The sequence below is a fragment of the Mesoplodon mirus genome, assembly GCF_964341445.2.
Source record: "Mesoplodon mirus genome assembly, chromosome: 20".
NCBI classification, from domain to species: domain Eukaryota; kingdom Metazoa; phylum Chordata; class Mammalia; order Artiodactyla; family Ziphiidae; genus Mesoplodon; species Mesoplodon mirus.
The window spans coordinates 32,795,057-32,814,609 of NC_138996.1; the positions used below are offsets into that span (position 1 = coordinate 32,795,057).

At 36.1% G+C, this 19,553-nt stretch overlaps 1 protein-coding gene across 1 annotated transcript in view; it reads right to left on the minus strand.

Moving 5' to 3' along the window:
• Positions 1-19,553, minus strand: part of CSMD1 (CUB and Sushi multiple domains 1) — a gene marked incomplete at its 3' end in the record, with an annotated part of 1,728,858 nt that overhangs the window by 1,201,418 nt on the left and 507,887 nt on the right. The window contains exon 3 of the mRNA XM_082608811.1: positions 11,121-11,233. Coding sequence (XP_082464937.1) covers positions 11,121-11,233 — 113 coding nt within the window. The remainder of the gene's footprint in view (positions 1-11,120; positions 11,234-19,553) is intronic.

The window sequence follows — 19,553 nt, forward strand, 5'->3', positions numbered from 1 at the left end:
CTTGTCCTAAAACCAGAAAGAGACACTCAACAATTTACCAGGGATGCATCTGTTTTTTTTTGCACCCTCACTTAGAAAAACACAGAATCATTCATGTTTGCCTAATTTTTTTTTTAACTGTGTACCAAAAAAAGCTGAAGAGACACAAAGCATAGAGAAGTTGGGACAGAGATAGACAGAAGTGTCGCAAGAATAAGATGGCAAAGGGGAAATCAGCACAAAACGGGAAGGATATAAGCATTAAGGAAGCTTATATAATTCCTAATTTAGAAGAAATAACCATACATTACACTTTTTGAGGGCAGCTTCTATGCCAATACTGCAGAGCTAGAAGAAAAAATTAGAAGTGTTATATACCAGGGACGGAGCCACATGGTTTAAAGAGCTCATCTTCTGTACGTTTCGTAACAACTCTGTGAGGTTGGTACTTTTCATTTTTAATTTTGCAAGTGAGGAATCTGATACAGTAAGTGCTTAAGTGACTTATCCAATGGTCACACTCATAGCGATTGGGAAACTGGGTTAAACCCAGACCTCAGAATCTATGCACCACCTACATGTAAACATTTAAGTAATTAATTCTGCCAACACTTCCCATTTCTAGTACCCGAACAGTAGATAGCCAAGGCCTGAGGGTGTTTAAATAGAGAGGTTGTCTAATTTCTAGTGTATTGAGTGGCTCATTAAAGACCCATGATGGCTAAAAAAAAAAAAACTGTTAAGAGAAAAATCATCTAACATTATTTTTGCTTATAAACTTCATTTTAAATAATGCTCATTTTTTGCACACATTACCTAAGATTACTTATTACCAAATACATACACATATTCATTTGGAAATTTGTCTATGACACAAGATATTATTGGGAAAAATCAACAAAAAAGTAAGAGAAAAATCTTGGGAGATGAGTGGGTACGAAGGATAAAACTTAAATGATCCTGAGGAAATATATTAAGAAATGCAAGTAGCATTACATTTTGGGAGGTCAGGTGTTAACCAATCCTTATTTTGTTAAAGATGCCTTTTCTATGGAATTAATTTGTCTTTTATTAAGTCCCTTTTAGACAGACTACTATTTCTGTGTGTAGTTTTCTAGTAAGTACACACTGTTTTCCCTTATTTTTAAAAGAAAAAATTCAGCTACAGTGCTGACCTTAGAACCTATGAACTCAGCCATTTGAAAACAATATTGAAGGCCTTTTAATTACCTGGTCCCACTTTGTATTCTACTTCCAGGTGAGAGCCATAGATCCATTTAAGAATATTAATTTCTAATATCATCTACAGATATTTTCCTTTATGATGTTCATTACTTAATTTTTAAAATATTCATTGCAACAAGCTAAACAACTCAATAATACAGAGAAAAATCAAGCAATACTTCTTCTTAAGCATTCCAATGACTCCCCAAAGTAATGTTCATTAAAATTCAGGTATCCTCCTATACTTTTCTGAATACTCATATTGTGTATGCCATACATATATATGGATGATGGATACACACACATACACACGTATGTGTGCATACATAGTTACACAAGTACTTTTAAAAATATTTTTTTGACCGAAATGGGATTATACTGCTTTTTTTTTTTTTTTTTTTGGCTGCATTGGGTCTTCGTTGCTACGTGTGGGCTTTCTCTAGTTGCGGCGAGCGGTTGCTCCTCTTTGTTGCTGTGCGCGGGCTTCTCACTACGGTGGCTTTTCTTGTTGCAAAGCACGGGCTCTAGGCACACGGGCTTCAGTACTTGTGGCACACGGGCTCAGTAGTTGTGGCTCGCGGGCTCTAGAGCACAGGCTCAGTAGTTGTGGCGCACGGGCTTAGTTGCTCCGCGGCACATGGGATCTCCCTGGACCAGGGCTCGAACCCGTGTCCCCTGCATTGGCAGGCAGATTCTTAACCACTGTGCCACCAGGGAAGTCCCTATACTGAATTTTTTTCACTTCCTTGTAAGATGGATGTTCTCTTAGGTCAATATATATAACACTAGAACTAAGTCTTTTTAACAGTTTTGAGTACTTTGAAGAAGATGTTTTCTTAGGATGATGTTTGAAGGGAAATTGTACCTGACAATATAAACAGTGTGAGTGGGGGTCTGCGAGAGAGAGTGTGTGTGTTGGTGTCCCACCAGGGAAATAGAACCGACTTAATATCACTCAGCAGATCTCACTGTAGATTTTATGATCTGATAGATTCACAATGATCCACTCCTATTGAATCAGAAACTGGATTATGCAGTGCACAGAAAGCAGATTCATGTCTCCAGGGTAAATGCACATTAATTAAGTTCACAGAACATATCAAAATGCCAAATTAATAAATTACAATCCACAGGAACTAGACGATTTGCACTGACAGGACAGCCCTAATCCCATACCACAGCACTCCGGGCCCATATATGAAGCCAAATTGTAACCCCAGCTTTGCTTACAGGAGCAGTATCAAAACAAGAGAAACAAGAAATAAGATAAGCAGCAGCAGCCAGACTGAAGAACCTCTGATGCCTCACGGGAGCAGGGCGGATACCATCAACTGACAGAAGTCATCTTGACCTTTACGGTAGTTATGGAACCATCGAGAACTGGACCCGGAGGAAGTCTATGAAGTCTACGTACCAAAGTATGCATGTCATCTCACCACCTCAACCTCACAGACAGTGAGCTATCCATGACTCTCAAATGGAGAAAGTCATATACAGCATGGGACCCAGAGCAGGGAGCGCCTTGCGCTGGCGAATGGTCCACCGCAACTCCTGGCCACACCCACAGCAGGGATGGTGCTCGGTGGACCGAAAGGCTCCGAGATCTGCTGGCTGAGCACCCCTCTCCTCTTGGCTGAGTTTCACTGGACGTGGCTTTGCCTCTGGCACTTACTCCATCTTTATTCTTTCATCAGACGTATCAATAGCCATCGGTTATATACCAGCCTTTCTACATGGCTTACACTCACTTCCTGGTGGCGGCTCTCCGCCTGTCTGCTCTGACCCATCGTTTGATTGACTTCAAGTTGAACTTTCAGAAAGTCACGACCTCTCTCCTATCTCTGCACATTTTGGAGATGTTAGTATGCATGTTACTAACAGCAGTAATTAATTTCAAGTGCCATTCCAAAACCTTTGATCAATGGTCCTAGGGTACCTACTGTTGAACTCCCCTGCAAATCAAGGACAAAAAATGGGTACCCAGGCTCTGGCAACTAAGCCTAGGGAAGGATGGATATGAGGACCAACTGCCCTGCTCTCTACAACCAGGTGAAATGTGCCCTCAGGAAGGTGTGTCCTCACCTGGGTTTACCAACACAGAGTATCTAATAGTCAAGAGGAAAGTAATTCGAGACGTTTCCCATTTGTTTCAGCCTCCATAACTGTCATAAATCCAAAATAATGTTACAGTGTTGGCTGATGGATAGCTAGCTGCTGTTGCTCAGCCACCACTTTCTTCAATCAGAAATGTTTCTCTCCTGCCAGGTGGGTCGCTCACATTCCACATTTTAATTCAGGTTGAGTTTGGATAATCACTTCAAGGGAGAACTAAATCAGCGCTGACATCCTAAATAAAGCTTTGAGCTTGAAGGGTAATAATCTAGCTGCTCTTTCTAAATCCAGAGCCATGGATGTTAAAGGAAAGAAGATTCTGCTGGATGGATGTGTCAGCAGGGAAATGCCAAACACATTCAGTGAACAAGAAACATACTCTCGGTAAGAAGACCCACCCACCTCCGGAGTTAATCACTTAGTGAAACGAGAATGAAAGGTGAGGAATGTAGCCAAGATTCATGTTTCTCTGGTGAAATTCTAAGTAGTTTATGAAAATGAAGCCCATGTGCTTCCCCAAAATAAATATATAATAAATGAAATTAATCCACTTTAAGTTTTTACAGGTTTCATTTAAGGGTCTGTAGTGAGTCCATTATTGAAGGAATGCTTGTATATGTTGTGGGTCACCTAAACTCTTTATCTTTAAACCATTTTTGTTGTTTATGTGTATGTGTGTGTGTTTTTAGGAACTTCTAGATGAGAAGATGTGTTAACCAAAGAGAAAATCAAATTCAAATCCGTTAATTGTGACAGTTATTAGCAATTCACCTTTTAGGTTTTGAGGGAAAGACATATGAAGTACTGGCTGAAATTAAGCTAGCATTGAGTGCAGAATTTTTATCAAACAATATTTCTGAATATTTACTTTGTGCCAAATGTCAAGGATTCAAATTTTTCCTTGGAGCCCCTCACTGCCCTCAAGGATGCAAACAAAAATGACCACAAGAGAAGGCATAACACGTGCCATCTAATTGCTCAAATTAAAAGTGCTGCAAGAGTTCACAAATCACTTAACCCACCATATTCCTCTTCTCTCTGCAAACGTTTTGGGCATCACGATCATGATTTAAAAGCCAAAATGTGACAAACTTGTAAAATGGAAGCCCATGCAAACAAACATGCTTCCGTTTATGTAACAGTCCAGTGAGATGAATTCAGCCTTTTCCTTGAGGATCTCACAGAGGAAGTGTTCCCTGTCACACATGAAACACTATAAACCCAATCCCCTGACCGCGAGGCCAGCCAGAGGGGCCACGCTCCAGGCCCACTGTGAACTCTAAGCAGGACCCAGGAAACTTCCTACGGTTCTTAAAGATGGTAAATGCTTTTCTCCATAGTCTTGCCTGTGATTCTTCCTCACTCAGAAAGATCCCCTGATGATCCATCTTCCTGGAAACTTCTATCCAGTGACTGATACAAAGTCAGCATTTAGCACTTGAGCTTTGTAAACACTGTATTTGAGGTACAGCCCAAGCATGAACTCTGTCAGGACTCTACCTGTCCCCAAGTACACCTGACCAATCGTGTCAATCACCGTGTCTACTTATTACACTCTCTGTTCTACTGAACTTTGTCGCGTTCCCCTACTACTCCTTCAGAACAGACACCATTCTTGTCACCATCTTTGTATTCCTAACATTTAGCTCAGTATTGGGTCTCTAGCAGATACTCAATAAAAGCTTAGTAAATAAACGAAAGAATGAATGAGTAAACCTGTGTGTGCATAAGCACATATGTATATTCTCCGTGTGTATATCATATATACACTTGTGTGTGTATATATGTAAATATGTAATTGTGTATACACACGTGATAATATGCATGTATTCATATGTATGTATTTTCATACATGGAAACAAATAAACTTAACTATATGAGAGAACATATAGTAAGTGGTTAAGAATTACAATTTCTGGATATAGACTTGTTGAATTTCCCCTTTCACATTTAGTAGTTATAAGGTCTTGGCAAACTAAATAACTATAGGTCACTACCTAATTTTCTCTATCCCATAATATTAGGTAATTTTACATTGCTTATAGGAATCTTGAAGATTTAATAAGAAAATGTACATAAGACTTTATACCATACTAGGCACATGCATCCATCTATCTACCTGTCTACCTATTTATCAAGTGTCTGTCTACCTACCAATCTATTAACTATTTTATCTATTGATTATCTATTCATCTATCTCTTTCATCTATGTACCTACCTACCTATCATCCACTTATTTACTATTTATCTATTCATCCGTAGAGATACATATACCTTAGTAAGCAGGACAATACTATAATTGATAAAATGAATAATTTTAAGACAAAAAAAAACTGAAAGAGAAGAATTCCTTTAGAATAGCATTTTATAACCCAAGAGAGTCTCTTAAAGCATCTTTGTGGGCAACCGTTTTTCTCACTCCAACTAATGAGCTATTTGGTATGCAAAACAATTTCCTGTCACAAGCACATTTTTCCTATTTAGTAATGTCAAATTCCTCCTCGCTACATTGGTGGTATTTTTTTTAAAACAGATTTTTTAAACTGTCAGATTCTTAAAGATTTCATGCATAATATTTAAGGCCAATATATTCAAATATGGCACCATGGGAAGGTGAGATAAATGTTGAATTGTCAAATTAGTATTTTATGAACAAAATATTTGACTGTCTACATTTGTGGCTAAAATTTTTCCCTTTTCAACGACCACATCAGTCAGCATTTTTAAAGAAATCTTAAAGAGAATAGATTCCTACCATTTCTATCAGCTTCGCCTTAGACAAGAATCCAGTTTAACCTTCCTTTGCCTCACCAAACAATTATTGCAAATGGAAATATCTGTGGCAAAATATGCATAAAATTTTCATTTCAATTTCTTTACAAAAACTGCCATCTCATGGATAAAGCCTTGGCCAATTTAATTCCCAATCAATGGAATTGCCCTACACTATCGAGAAATGTTCTATAGAAGGAAAGTATTTATTCTAGTGAACACACGTTGGACTCATTAATTTCAATCACAGAGTTGGGGCTTTCTATTCAAGTACAAGTACTATAATATACAAAAGTTCTATTTCACACAAAGTACTGGATTATCAAAATACAATCAATGTCAAATTAACTTATTTCACTTGCAAAAACAACTAAAAAGTCCATCTAAATTACAGTAAATAATCGGTAAAAAACTAAATTTTTAAAATATAACCAATACTAAAATTATTAAAAGTCAATGCATGAAAAATTACCAAGTAATTCATGAAACATTTGAAATGATATTCAGGATAAAAATAAAGATGTGCATTAACAAGAGAAATGTCACTTAAAAATAAATCAGACTTCAGAACCAAAAATTGGGAGTTGAAGAGTTTTCATCATATATTCACTAGTGTTTCTAACACTTAGTTCACTTTGTCACCAGTAAGAAAAAGCATTAAAACAGAGGAAGGCTTCCCTCTTCAAAAATGAAAAAATAAAAAGAGCATCAGAGTGACAAGTTCTTTGGGGCATAATCTCGGGACTGTCCCATATCACCAAATAGACTTGTTCTCTTTGTCCTTAAGTCTAATGACTGCCTTGTCAGACGTTTGTCATAATATCTGTCACGTCCTGACATGCCATGTCAATTTTCTGACCTCCTATATGATTTTTCTTAAATCATAAATAAATTTGATGACAAAAATAATTTTATTTTAGTAACAGATCTTGATGAAAGGAAGTTGACAAATGGAAATACATGAATGAATACTATTTATACACATAGGACTTCAATACTGGACAAATGTAGGAATTTTGATAGTAATCCATCTCATTGTAAATTATGTGTAATCCTAATATTTTTTGTTATAAATTTACCAAAGAAAATTATGCAAATTCTTTGGTTGACCATGAAGAATAATGTTCAGTGACGGAACTAAGAAATATAACATTATAAAACACCCTACTAAATTAGTAATTTCAATTTTACTAGTCTGTATTTGTGGGTTAAAATATGTTGATTTCATCAACAATCTATAAACTTACTATTTAGAGAGCTAGTTACTGTATGTGAATAATGTTAGCGTGAAATTTCTAAATATTTCCATTTAATATCCAGGGTTAAATTCAACAACCGAATGCATCAATTAGAATATTTTAATTTATTGTTTTCATACTCCTTAGGTAGCTTAATATCTCCATGTATGAATAATAATTTATGCAATGTACCAGTCCAAAGTACCATCAGCAAACTATAAAGTTCAGTTCCCTGATTAAGTTTATTATAAAGGTTATTTTGTATAGACAGAGTTTTTAAATTTGGAAGATTTTCTCCAATTCAAGCAAATAAATGAAAATTAGAAATTTAAACATCAATATGGTAATACTAAATAATTACTAATTTTAATTAGATAAATTAGTAATGGTTTAAGAACTAGAGAAAAAATTTTAAATTTGATTTAGTATTACATTTTTTAAAAATATATTTATTTTATTTTTGGCTGCACTGGCTCGCGGGCTTTCTCTAGTTGCGGCAAGCGGGGGCTACTCTTCATTGCAGTGCGCAGGCTTCTCATTACGGTGGCTTCTCTTGTTGCGGAGCACGGGCTCTAGGCGCATGGGCTTCAGCAGTTGTGGCATGCAGGCTCAGAAGTTGTGGCTAGTGGGCTCTAGAGCACAGAGCTCAGTAGTTGTGGCCTACAGGCTTAGTTGCTCCGCGGCATGTGGGATCTTCCTGGACCAGGGCTCAAACCCATGTCCCCTGCATTGGCGGGCGGATTCTTGACCCCTGTGCCGCCAGGGAAGCCCTAGTATTACATTTTTAAATTAAATTCTCTTTAGAGGTCTTGGATAAGATGTGGACGCTTTATTATATTATTTGGCTTATATTAATTACTTGATGGAGTCTTGCCAACATGAAAACCAATAGGTCCCTCACATTCCACCCCTCCACATCCCCAAGTGACCACTGATATGCTTTCTATCGTTATAGATGTGTTTGCATTTTTCTAGAAATTTATATAAAGGGATTCACACAATGAGGACTCTTTTATCTGGCTTCTTTCACTCAATGTAATTATTTTGAGAGTAATTCATATTTTTGTGGGTATCAATAGTTTATTACTTTGTTTTGCTGAGTAGTGTTTCACTGTATGAGTAAACCACAGTATGTTTATTCATTCGCCTGTTGATGGGTGCTCGAGGTTGTTACAATTCTGCCTATTAAAAATAAAGATGCGGGCTTCCCTGGTGGCGCAGTGGTTGAGAATCTGCCTGCCAATGCAGGGGAGACAGGTTCGAGCCCTGGTCGGGAAAGATCCCACATGCCGCAGAGCAACTAGGCCTGTGAGCCACAATTACTGAGCCTGCGCGTCTGGAGCCTGTGCTCCGCAACAAGAGAGGCCGCGATAGTAAGAGGCCCGTGCACCACGATGAAGAGTGGCCCCCACTTGCCACAACTAGACAAAGCCCTTGCACAGAAACGAAGACCCAACACAGCCAAAAATAAATAAATAAATAAATAAATAAATAAATAAAATAAAAAAAATAAAGATGCTATGATGATCCATGTTAAAAAAAAAAAACAAACCAATGGGATTTAATGTTCTGGTTACAAAACGACTTTAGACATTTTTCTGACTATTATCATTGCTTCTGCTTAATATTATATCCGAATAAGTGTATTTACATATTTTATACACTGCTCAATAAAAACCTCACTTTTCCTCATGACCATTACATTGGTAAGTTACAATTATGTCTAAATTCCCTGGGGGAACTGATACTATTGATAAATCAGCTGATATCTACAGTGAAAGCTTTAGTCTCTTCTAGATAAATTCTCTAGTCTTTAATCTTCTGTTTAGACTATTTAACTTTATTTCTCCAGATAGTACAAATTTATTTTCTCAGTAGACCTTTAAGCTAATTGAGAACCATTTTACAAATAAAGATATTGAATATTTTGTACAATTTCTGTTTTGCTGACAAAGTACTTTTTATTTTAATAGTTTTTTTCTTTCAACATAATGACTTGTATTCAGTTGTAAATATCAGACTATATTGTAATGTCACTATTTAAAACACAAATTTCAAAAAACTGCATCTTCACACATCAACAATTGAAAAAATACACTGAACTCATGACCTTGCTTACTTTTCTCGTTATTTTCCCAATTTTGTTAATAACTCATAAACATTTTCCCAGCAGAGAAAATCTCAGTCATTTTTTATTATACCATGATGACAACCATTAACACCAACAAAAGCCCGGAAAGATTCAGTAGAATTACTCATTTGGCAATCTCCCAGCATCGGTAGAGTTTCTGCAACATTTATCTTACGAAATTTAACAAAACATGATGTTCAAGGATCAACTTTGTCAGAAAGGGGAGGAAAATTGCCAAGGTTTCTAAAACGTTAAAGCAATATCTACCTTCTGAGCAAATACCATATATACTGATTGGACACGTTCTGTTTCACAGTACCTAGTACAGATAGCTTTAGAAACACTTTTGTAATGTTAAGTGTAAAAGAAATTTTGTGAAGTTAGGGTATACAGGAAGTGGTAGGTACAAGCAAATTTGAAAGCTAGTAGCACCTATTAATCTTAAACTAGCCTGTCACTCTTCCAAAGATTAAATTATCCCCTGGTAATCAGTAATATACTTAAAGATGAGTTACCCTTTCAGGCCACTGAGGCAGGTTTATATATAAATGCAGTGACCTGGAAGAATTGGAGTCAGAACAGTATACAATAGCATCATTCCACATAAGGCTTTAAATAAAAGGATAAATTGCTCTGTTTATTTTACTGTGCAAAGAGGACATCCTACCCTTGTATTTTCTGATAATTGCATAGTAGCTAAGTTCAGTTGCACAAAGCACATGTAGATTTTATCTTTCCACGAAGAATGATTTTTGCCCAAGTGTACGGAATACTCCAAAGAAGAACATACACAGATGTGACTGAACCCAGAAAGGCTCGTTAAGTGAACAGCGTGTGTTGTAAATAGGAATTGGGCTATCCCTTACCCACAGTCCTTTTCAATGCATGGGCTTCAGAGTTTATGTTAAAAATGAAAGATTTTGTATTACACATGAAAGAAAATTTAACATATCTATGTGAAACAAGACTAAACAGAGCTCAGCATTTACACGTACAGTATTAGCAGTACGATTTCTTAAAACTGAACACTCAAAGTGATCATCTGTATTATTCCCTCTATCAAAGGTTGAACTCCCTTCTACCTTTTTAAAATTTCTGCCGCAGACAGTCACCAATGACAGCAAGACCCTAAGGGCACCTTGGCACAAAATCTGAAAACACCAAAAAACAAAAACAAAACAAAACTCATTCCTGATTCCTTGTGAGCACCAAACAGTAAAACTGAAATCATTTTCTCCATTAAAAGTTTCCACTTTGTCAACCAAAACTCAGGCAATGGAATTCCCTTTACCTAAGCACCAACTCTGAGTATTACTGTCCAACAATAATTTTAAGAAAACATGTCTGCCCTAAGAATAATTCTTCACAGAAAAGGAGCTCTATCAACTAGTATTCTCAATTCTCAAAACTTCTCTACCACATGTCAAAAGAAAAACCACTCTTCCAATCAAAATTTCTACCAGTAAAGGAAAACTGTCAACACACGTTTTGTGCTAGAATGTTGGACCATTGTAGTAAATAGTGTTCCCCCATCATCAAAGCACAGAAGTCAAATGTTTGCACCATTAAACCACCTCTGAAATAACAGCTTCCGTTTGCATGAAAATCTTTAGTGTGAGGTCACCTGGACGGTGGGTGTGTGCAGTGCACAACAAGCATCCTACCTTCATACAGTGCTTTGAAGCCCTGGGCACTCACGGCGAAGTCTGTCGTGAACCACAGAGTAAGGATGGAGCCGGTGCTGACGATGCAGGAAGGAAGCTGAAATCCCGACAACCTGAATTTCAAAAAGAGGTGAACACAGTCAAAAAGCATGAACTTGTTATTGAAGCTTATTTGATGAAGTCATTCAATTCCTCTTTCCACCGTGGCCTGTTTATTTGACATAAGTCACTGAACAATTACATGATCCATACACCAGGTGTTGCCAGGTAATTGAAATGAAGCATTTTCAGGGATGAGAGTTTGCTTATTTAAACACTTTTTGAAAAGATTTTTTTTCTTGAAGGACATGTACAATACACCATTGTCTAAAGAGAGCGCACAGAACTTACAACAATGCAGTCCTCCTTACACCTGCTATGCGAAAAAATGTCACACTGCATGTGCTTTTGAGTTTATTTTTCTCCTAAATTATTAGATACTGTGCTGTCACAGCTCATCATTAATGTGCTTATTCTATCTTCCCACCCCCCAATAAATCGGTTTCTCTTGAAAAGAAAACAAATCCTAGTCACAACGTCACAAATAAAAATCAACGACTACCTTGAGCTCAGGTCAAATGAACTGATTTTGATATTTGGTTTTCAAGACAAATCTTTTGGATTTTAAGATATGTGTTTCAATTATAACTAGGTTGGGATATTTTAAGAAATCTTAATGATGAGAAAGAACTCTGAAGGAGTGAACTAGTATCATAATATGTAAAATATAATAGTTTACAAACAAATAGCTTTTCTAAAGGTTAAAGAGATGCTTCAATTTATATCTTAACTAAAGTTTACTAATTAAATAGTCTGTCTACAGTTGCACGGTTTAGTGTAGTCTGAACACAAACTTCTGGCTCAAAAAAAAAAAAGAAAAACATCAACCTGAACATTCATTTCCAGGGGGAGAAACTCTGTCTTGCCAGTAAGTCTGTGGTATTAAAGGCCTAATTACAACCACTGTAGTTGCATAATCAAACCAGAAACTAAGACGAGAAACATGACAGGACAATTGTCAACCAGCAAACAACACACTTCTGAATAATCCAGGGATCAAAGAAGTCTCAAGGGAGAGTTTTTAAAGGACATTAAACTGAATGAAATATAAACACAAGATATCAATATCTGTAGGACTCAGCTGAGCAGTGCTGAGGGGGAAGTTAACAGCACCGAAAACATACATTAGGAAAGAGGAAAATCCTCATATGTGTAATCCAAGCTCCCATCTCAAGAGCTTAGAAAAGGGAGAGTAAAATAATCCTAAAGCAAGAAGGCAAGAAATTACAGATAAATGCCAAAATCAATGGAAATGAAAACAGAAAAGCAGTGAAACAAAGCCTAATTCTTGGAAAAGATCAACAAAATTAACACGTGTAACAGAAATGACCAAAAAAAAGAGAGAGGGATAAGAATAAATAGAGATAAGAATAGGGATAAGAATAAAGAGGGGGATTAGATAAATATCTAATAACAGGAATAAAGTAGCAAATATTACTAGAGACCCCACAGATATGAAAGAAATGCTTTAAAAACTACACCCATAAATTTGACAAAAGTGAAATTGCTTACTTCCTTCAAACACACACACACAATGAATGACCACAACTTACTCGATGAAACAGAAAATGTGAATAACATTTACATTACATTTAATGTAATGTAAATGTTAATGTAATGTAACATTTAATAGTTACACTATAACTATTAAAACTCCCCTGAAAGAAAAGTCCAGGCCCAGGTGGTTTTACAGAAGAATTCTTCTGCCATAGACTGAATGTCTGTGTCACCCCAAAGTCATATATTGAAACCTAATCCCCACCATGATGGTATCTGGAGGTGGGGCCTTCGGGTGGTGATTAGATCATGAGGGCAAAGTATCCTTATAAAAGCGACTCCAGAGAGCTCTCTCGCCCCTTCTGCCATGTGAGGACACAGCAAGAAGACACTGTCTCTGAACAGGAGGCGGGCCTTCAGCAGACACTGAAACAGCGGGCACCTTGACCTTGGACTTCCCAGTCTCAAGAACCACACAAGAGAAGTTTTTGTTTTTTATAAGCCACCCAGTCTATGGTATCTGTTATACGTACTAAGGCATTTACCTAAATGCACCGAGGCATCTACCAAACATGTAAAGAATTAACAATTTTACGCAATCTCTTCCAGAAAACAGAAGTGGATACCCATTTTATGGCACCATTATTACTCTGTGCTATGGACTGAATTGTTGCTTCCAAAATTTGCATGGTGAAGCCCTAACTCCCAATGTAACTGTGTTTGTCATTTCTTTATTTTTTCAATTTTCATTGGCGTATAGTTGACTTACAATGTTGTGTTAGTTTCAGGTGTACAGCAAAGTGAATCAGTTTATTTGTAGATATGGATATGGATATATATATATATATATATATATCCATTCTTTTTCAGATTATTTTCCTATACAGGTTATTAGAGAATATTGAGTAGAGTTCCCTGTGCTGTACAGTAGGTACTAGTTACCATTTTATGTATAGTACTGTATATATGTTCATCTCAATCTCCTAATTTATCACTTTCCCCCACGTTTCCCCTTTAGTAACCATAAATAAGGCTTTTAGGAGGTAATTAAGATGAACTAAGTTCATAAGGATGGGATGCTAATCCAACAGGACTGGTGGCCTTATGAGAAGAGGACAAAGAAGAGAAAGAACTCTCTCTCTCTCTCTTCCCTTTCCCCCGGCCCTGCCACATGCATGCACTAAGAAAAGGCCATGTGCTCACACACCCAGAAGACAGGGGTCTATGAACCAGGAGGAGAGTCTTCACGAGAACTTGACCATACTACACCCTAATATCAGATTTTTAGCCCCCAGAAATGTGAGAAAATACATTTCTGTTGCTTAAGCCACCCAATCTATGGTATTTTGTTGTGCAGACCAAGCTAAGACACGCTGCTACCAAAGACAGACAAAGGCAGCACCAAAAAAAAAAAAAGAAAGAAAGAAACAGACCAATATCCCTCATAAATACAGATATAAGAATCCTTAAGAAAATAAGAGAAAATAGAAGTAAGCAATAGATAACAGTTATTCAATAAGGCCAAGGGGTGTTTATTCCAGGAATGCAAACACAGTTCAGTATTTGAAAAATCAATCAACGTAATCTGCCATAATAACAAGCTACAGAATAAAATCACAAGATTTTAATATTCTATGTAGGAAAAAGCATTTGACTAATTTAAGCATCCAATCATGAGAAAAACTTTCAATAAAATATGAATGGAGGAAAACTTCCCCAATTTGACAATGAGTACCTGTAAACAAACAAACAAACAAACCAACCTTCATCTAACATTATACTTATTGGGAGAAGACTGAATGCTTCCCCCTAAGACTGAGAACAGGCAAAAAGGTATAGTTTCACCACTTTTATTCAACATTATGCCAGAGGATCTAGCCAGTGCAATAAGCCAACTAAAAGAAATAAATGCAGACGGATCAGAAAGGAAAAAATAAAATTGACTCTATGCACAATCAGCTACATAGATTATGCCAAGGAATCTATAAGAAAACTCCTAGAGTTAATACTTGAAATTAGCAACTGCCCAGGATATACAATGAACATACAAAATTCAATTTTATTTATACATGCTAGCACTGAATATGTAGACACCAAAATTAAAGATACAATGCCATTTACAATTGCCAAAAGAACACTTAGATATAACAGGTACAAAACCGTGTCCTGAAAACTGTATAATGCTGAAGAAAGAAATGAATAAAAAATTAAATAGAGCAATACACCATGTTAATAGACTGGAAGACTCAACATTGTAAAGATGTCAATTCTCCTCAGACTTATATGTAGGTTTAAGACAATTTCTATCAAAATCCCAGCAAGATTTTTTTTAGACACAGACAAAATTCTTATAAAATTTAAATGGAAAGCCAAAAAAACAAAAAATAGAATGGCTTAAATAATTTTGAAAAAGGATAAAATAGGAGGAATCAGTACACCTGTTTTCAAGAACTATTTTGTAGCTACAGTAACCCAATCCATGTGTATCAAAACCCAATCCATCAGTGTATCAAAACAGAGAAGTCAGAAACGGACTCATGTAAATATGCCCAAATAATTTTTGAAAAGGTGCAAAGACAACTCAGTGGAGCAAAGAAAGCCTTTCAACAAATGGTGCTTAAACAACTGGAAGTCCACAGGCAAAAACAACCAAAAAAGAGCCTAGACCAAAGTCTAACACCCTATAGAATAGTTAACTCAATATGGGATCACAGACATAAACGTAAAATGTAAAAATATACAACTTTTAGGAGAAATCATAGGGGAAAATCTTTAGGATCTTGGACTAGCCAAAGAGTTCCTAGAGTGGACACCAAAATCACAATCCATAAAAGAAAAAAATGATAAACATTAAAACCATTTGCTCTGTGAAATACTCAGTTAGGAAATGAGAAGACATGCTACAGATGGCTGAAAAAATATCTGCAAACCACGTATCTGACAAGGACATGTGCCTAGAATATATATATAAAAAAAAACTTCGAAGATTCAACAGCAAAAGAACAAATAATGTAATTAGAAAACAGGCAAAAAACAAAGTGTCGTTTCATCTAAAAGGATATACAGATGGCAAATAAGCACATGAAAAGATGTTCAACACCATCACTCATTTGGGAAATGCAAATTAAAACCACAAAGAAATATCACTACACACCTATTCAGAATGGCAAAAATGAAAAACAGTGATAATACCAAACACTGGCTGGAATGTGGAGAAAATGGATTGCTCATATATCGCTAGTGGGCAGAACCACTTTGGAAAACACTTTGACAGTTTCTTAAAAAATTAAACATGCAATTATCAGATGACCAAGCAATTATTCTCCTGGGTAGTATTTACCCCAGAGAAATGAAGATTTATGCTCACACAAAACCTGTACAAGAATATATATGAATATATATACGTATACATATATATATACATAAACATACACTTAATAATCAAAAACTGGAAATAACTCATATATCCCTCAAGAGGTGAATGATATACAAACTGTGGAACAACTATACCATGTACTACTATTACTCAAAAATAAAGAGAAATGAACTATTGATTTATAACACCTGGATGACTCTCCAGAGAATTATGCAGCATGGCAAAAAGGCAATCCGAAATAGATTACATACTGTATGACTTTAACATTCTTGAAGTGACAAACTTATTGAAAAGGAGAACAGGTTATTTGTTGCCCATAGTTAAGCCGGAAGTTGGGACAGGAGGGAGGTGGGCGTGGCCATAAAAGGACCACATGAGGGAATCTTACGTTTTGTGTCTCGACAGTTTCAATGTTGGTATCCTGGCAGTGTCCCTCTACAACCGTTTTGTAAGATGTTACCTTTCGAGAAACAGGGTAAAGAATACTCAAAATCTGCATTACTCCTTACAGTTGCATGTAAATCCATGATTTTCTCAAATTTTAAAGTTTAATAAAACAATAGATTGGAGGGCTTGGGACGGAGGCACTCTAGAAAATATATACAGATTAAAATCATCAAATTAGTACAAAAACACAGTATTTAATAATAAAACATTCTCTCATTAGATTCAAACCTTAACTGAAAAAAAATGTTGATTATTTAGTGTAGTCCGTTTTGAAGTTTTAATATTTATTACCATAAGTTTAGATATCAAATAACGTGGTAGCACTTTAAAATAAACACACATTCATGATTTCTTTAATGAACTTTAAAAAGAATCATGAATAGGAAGGGAAAAGTCAAACTATTATCTCAGAAAAACAGTAACAAGATACTAAGAGTTGTAAAAACAATGTCATATGACTACTATTTGGAAGTTTGGGGAAGTTCAACATGCACAATGGTAGATAAAATATATACAAGTGACCTGCTTTAAATAGCTGAAATGGAATGCACTCATTCATATTTTAGCATGAAAGTATGAAGTCCAGTGTTGGTTGAGGGGGGCAGGAGAGTCGATTCAGTTAATCATTGAGACCGTCAAAAGCTAAATTTGTGGTTCCAATGTTTATAGCCATTACCCATCACACCAGCTGAGAGTGAGGAATCTAAACAATGACCAGTGAGGAACTCACTCTTCAATCTCTCTGCAAATACGCTGGTGAGGACTGTACGCTGCTGATAATCTCTGTAGTACATCATTCGTATCCTTTGCATGAGGACCCGGGGGATACATTTCAGTGTTATCTTCCTTCAGGAAACATATGTTCTTAGGGGCAACCAGTTTATTTTTAACACCTAGTAAATCATGGAGCTGTTCAAGTTGCTTAGTGTTGACTAAAAGAAAATTTCGAACCAAATTTCTGGCCTTCCCTAAACAACGTGTGAATTTTTATAGTAGCCTCGTTGCAGATTCTGTAATTTGCATTCCTTCAGAATTCTATCTTGCTTCCATCCATGTATCTTTAGATCTTTGTAAGCCACTTTATCTCTAGATATAGCTCATCATGGTATTCACACAGTGGCAAGTCAATGAAAACAAGAAAGAAGGAAAATTAACTCCGCTTTCCCCTCCCCATTTCTATCAAACCCAATATCACCTACAACATATGCACATTTGATCTACTTCTTCCTAGAGTGCAACTCAGAAACATGGTTGCCACTGTTGAAAACAATCCTAGCATCCTATTCAAAGCACTGGGTTTTCACCTGACACCGTCATTGAAACATTTGTGGGAAGAGAAAGAAAATGATTAGAAAAGGGAATGGGTATGAGAAAAGTGATAGAAACATTTCACTCTCAGCAAAAAAGAAAAAAAAAAGAAGAAAAGTATAGGTAGCAAAGGTCCAAACCTCTCTCTGTCTCTGTCTCTCTCTCTCTCTCTCCCCACCGACACACACACACCCCTACCTCTGTCTGTCTTCTTCTAGCTGCCTGCCTGTTGTCTGATAGAATCTCATTTACTATATTTTCTACTGGGAGAAAGCAATTTCCCTCTCACATCCTGTGATCTGGGTAAATGATACAGCCTGTCAAAGATGAGTGATTATTAAATAAAGTAAGGACGATTTGGAGCAGCCCTTCTCTATTCTCAGTGCTTGTTCACTCGGTAGAAACATGAGTTTCAGAATTGAACAAATTTATTCTTCTTCCATCTCTCAAGAAATTACTAGAATGCATTGCACTTAGAAATATATCAAAAATATTGTGTACTCCACTATCACTCAAGATACTCAAATTGCTGATACCAATGCAATAATCTTGAGTATTAAAAGTGGTGAGGCTGGAGAAAAAGTAAGAAGTTGAGTGAAAAGGTCAGCAGAAACAAGACTGCTGTGAGCACAGTTTATTTCACATAAATTAATGAGGAAGTTATAACTCCATTCAAGAGAGGTGCACTCCTAACTGAAAATAGTACCTATTTCATTTATTTATTTTTCTATTCTGTTCAACATATCATTTATAACAAATAATATAAAAGTTATAAACCTACTTACAGTATCAATTTCAATGGTAGATTTTTATCATGATATATTTATATACATTACATTTATTTAAACTGTTGCATAGTTCCACTGCTAAAAAAAACTCATTGGATTTTAAACTCTGTGAGAGCTTCATTTAACTTCTTTTGGGCAAAGCCAAAGTTAAATACTTTACACTTTCTTTAAATTTCTATTTTTAATTTAATTTTTAAATTTCTATTTTCAAAAAATTTTAGTATGTCTTATGATTAGCCCAGCAGCAAAGATATTTGAAGCTACTATACTTGAAGTCTTCATTGTTTTTATTAAAAAGTTAAAACTATAAGTCTTTTTTTAATATTAAACAATTACAAATGCAGATGTGATATGTCTGTACTGTACTGCTTGTTTTCCCCTTCCCAAGCTCTTATCACATCTGTTTGAGTCTGGTTTGATTTAACAAGAAGAATGTGATGTAGTCATTTATTACACTATTTTAGCCCTACACTGAGTTCCCAACAATTCTAGGTTGCAATTATTAGACCAAAAAAGTCTAGAGGTAAAACATTTGGTAAAATTGCACATTGACAAAAGCGTAAGAAAGGATTTCATGTTCAGTTGTACTCTGTTCACTTAACCACAAGTTATACACACGAGAACAAGGGGAGTAATCAACTTTATACAAAGAAAAATCAGGACATCTTGTAGTAAGACAGAGGCCTTAAGTCTACAAGTCAAGGCATCTTTTCCTATTGTCTAGTGCTTACTAGGAATTAAAGAGTCATTCTAGGTAGTTTGTTATCTGCCTTGTGAGTAGGAACGCAGAAGGAATACCTAAATGATTTACTGGTGCCATTTTGAAATGATTTTCCATGTTAATTTCAGGAATAAAAAGTTCCTATGCCCAGTAGATATCTGCATTTCTGTCTATGTCTCTGTGGTTGTACAGATACA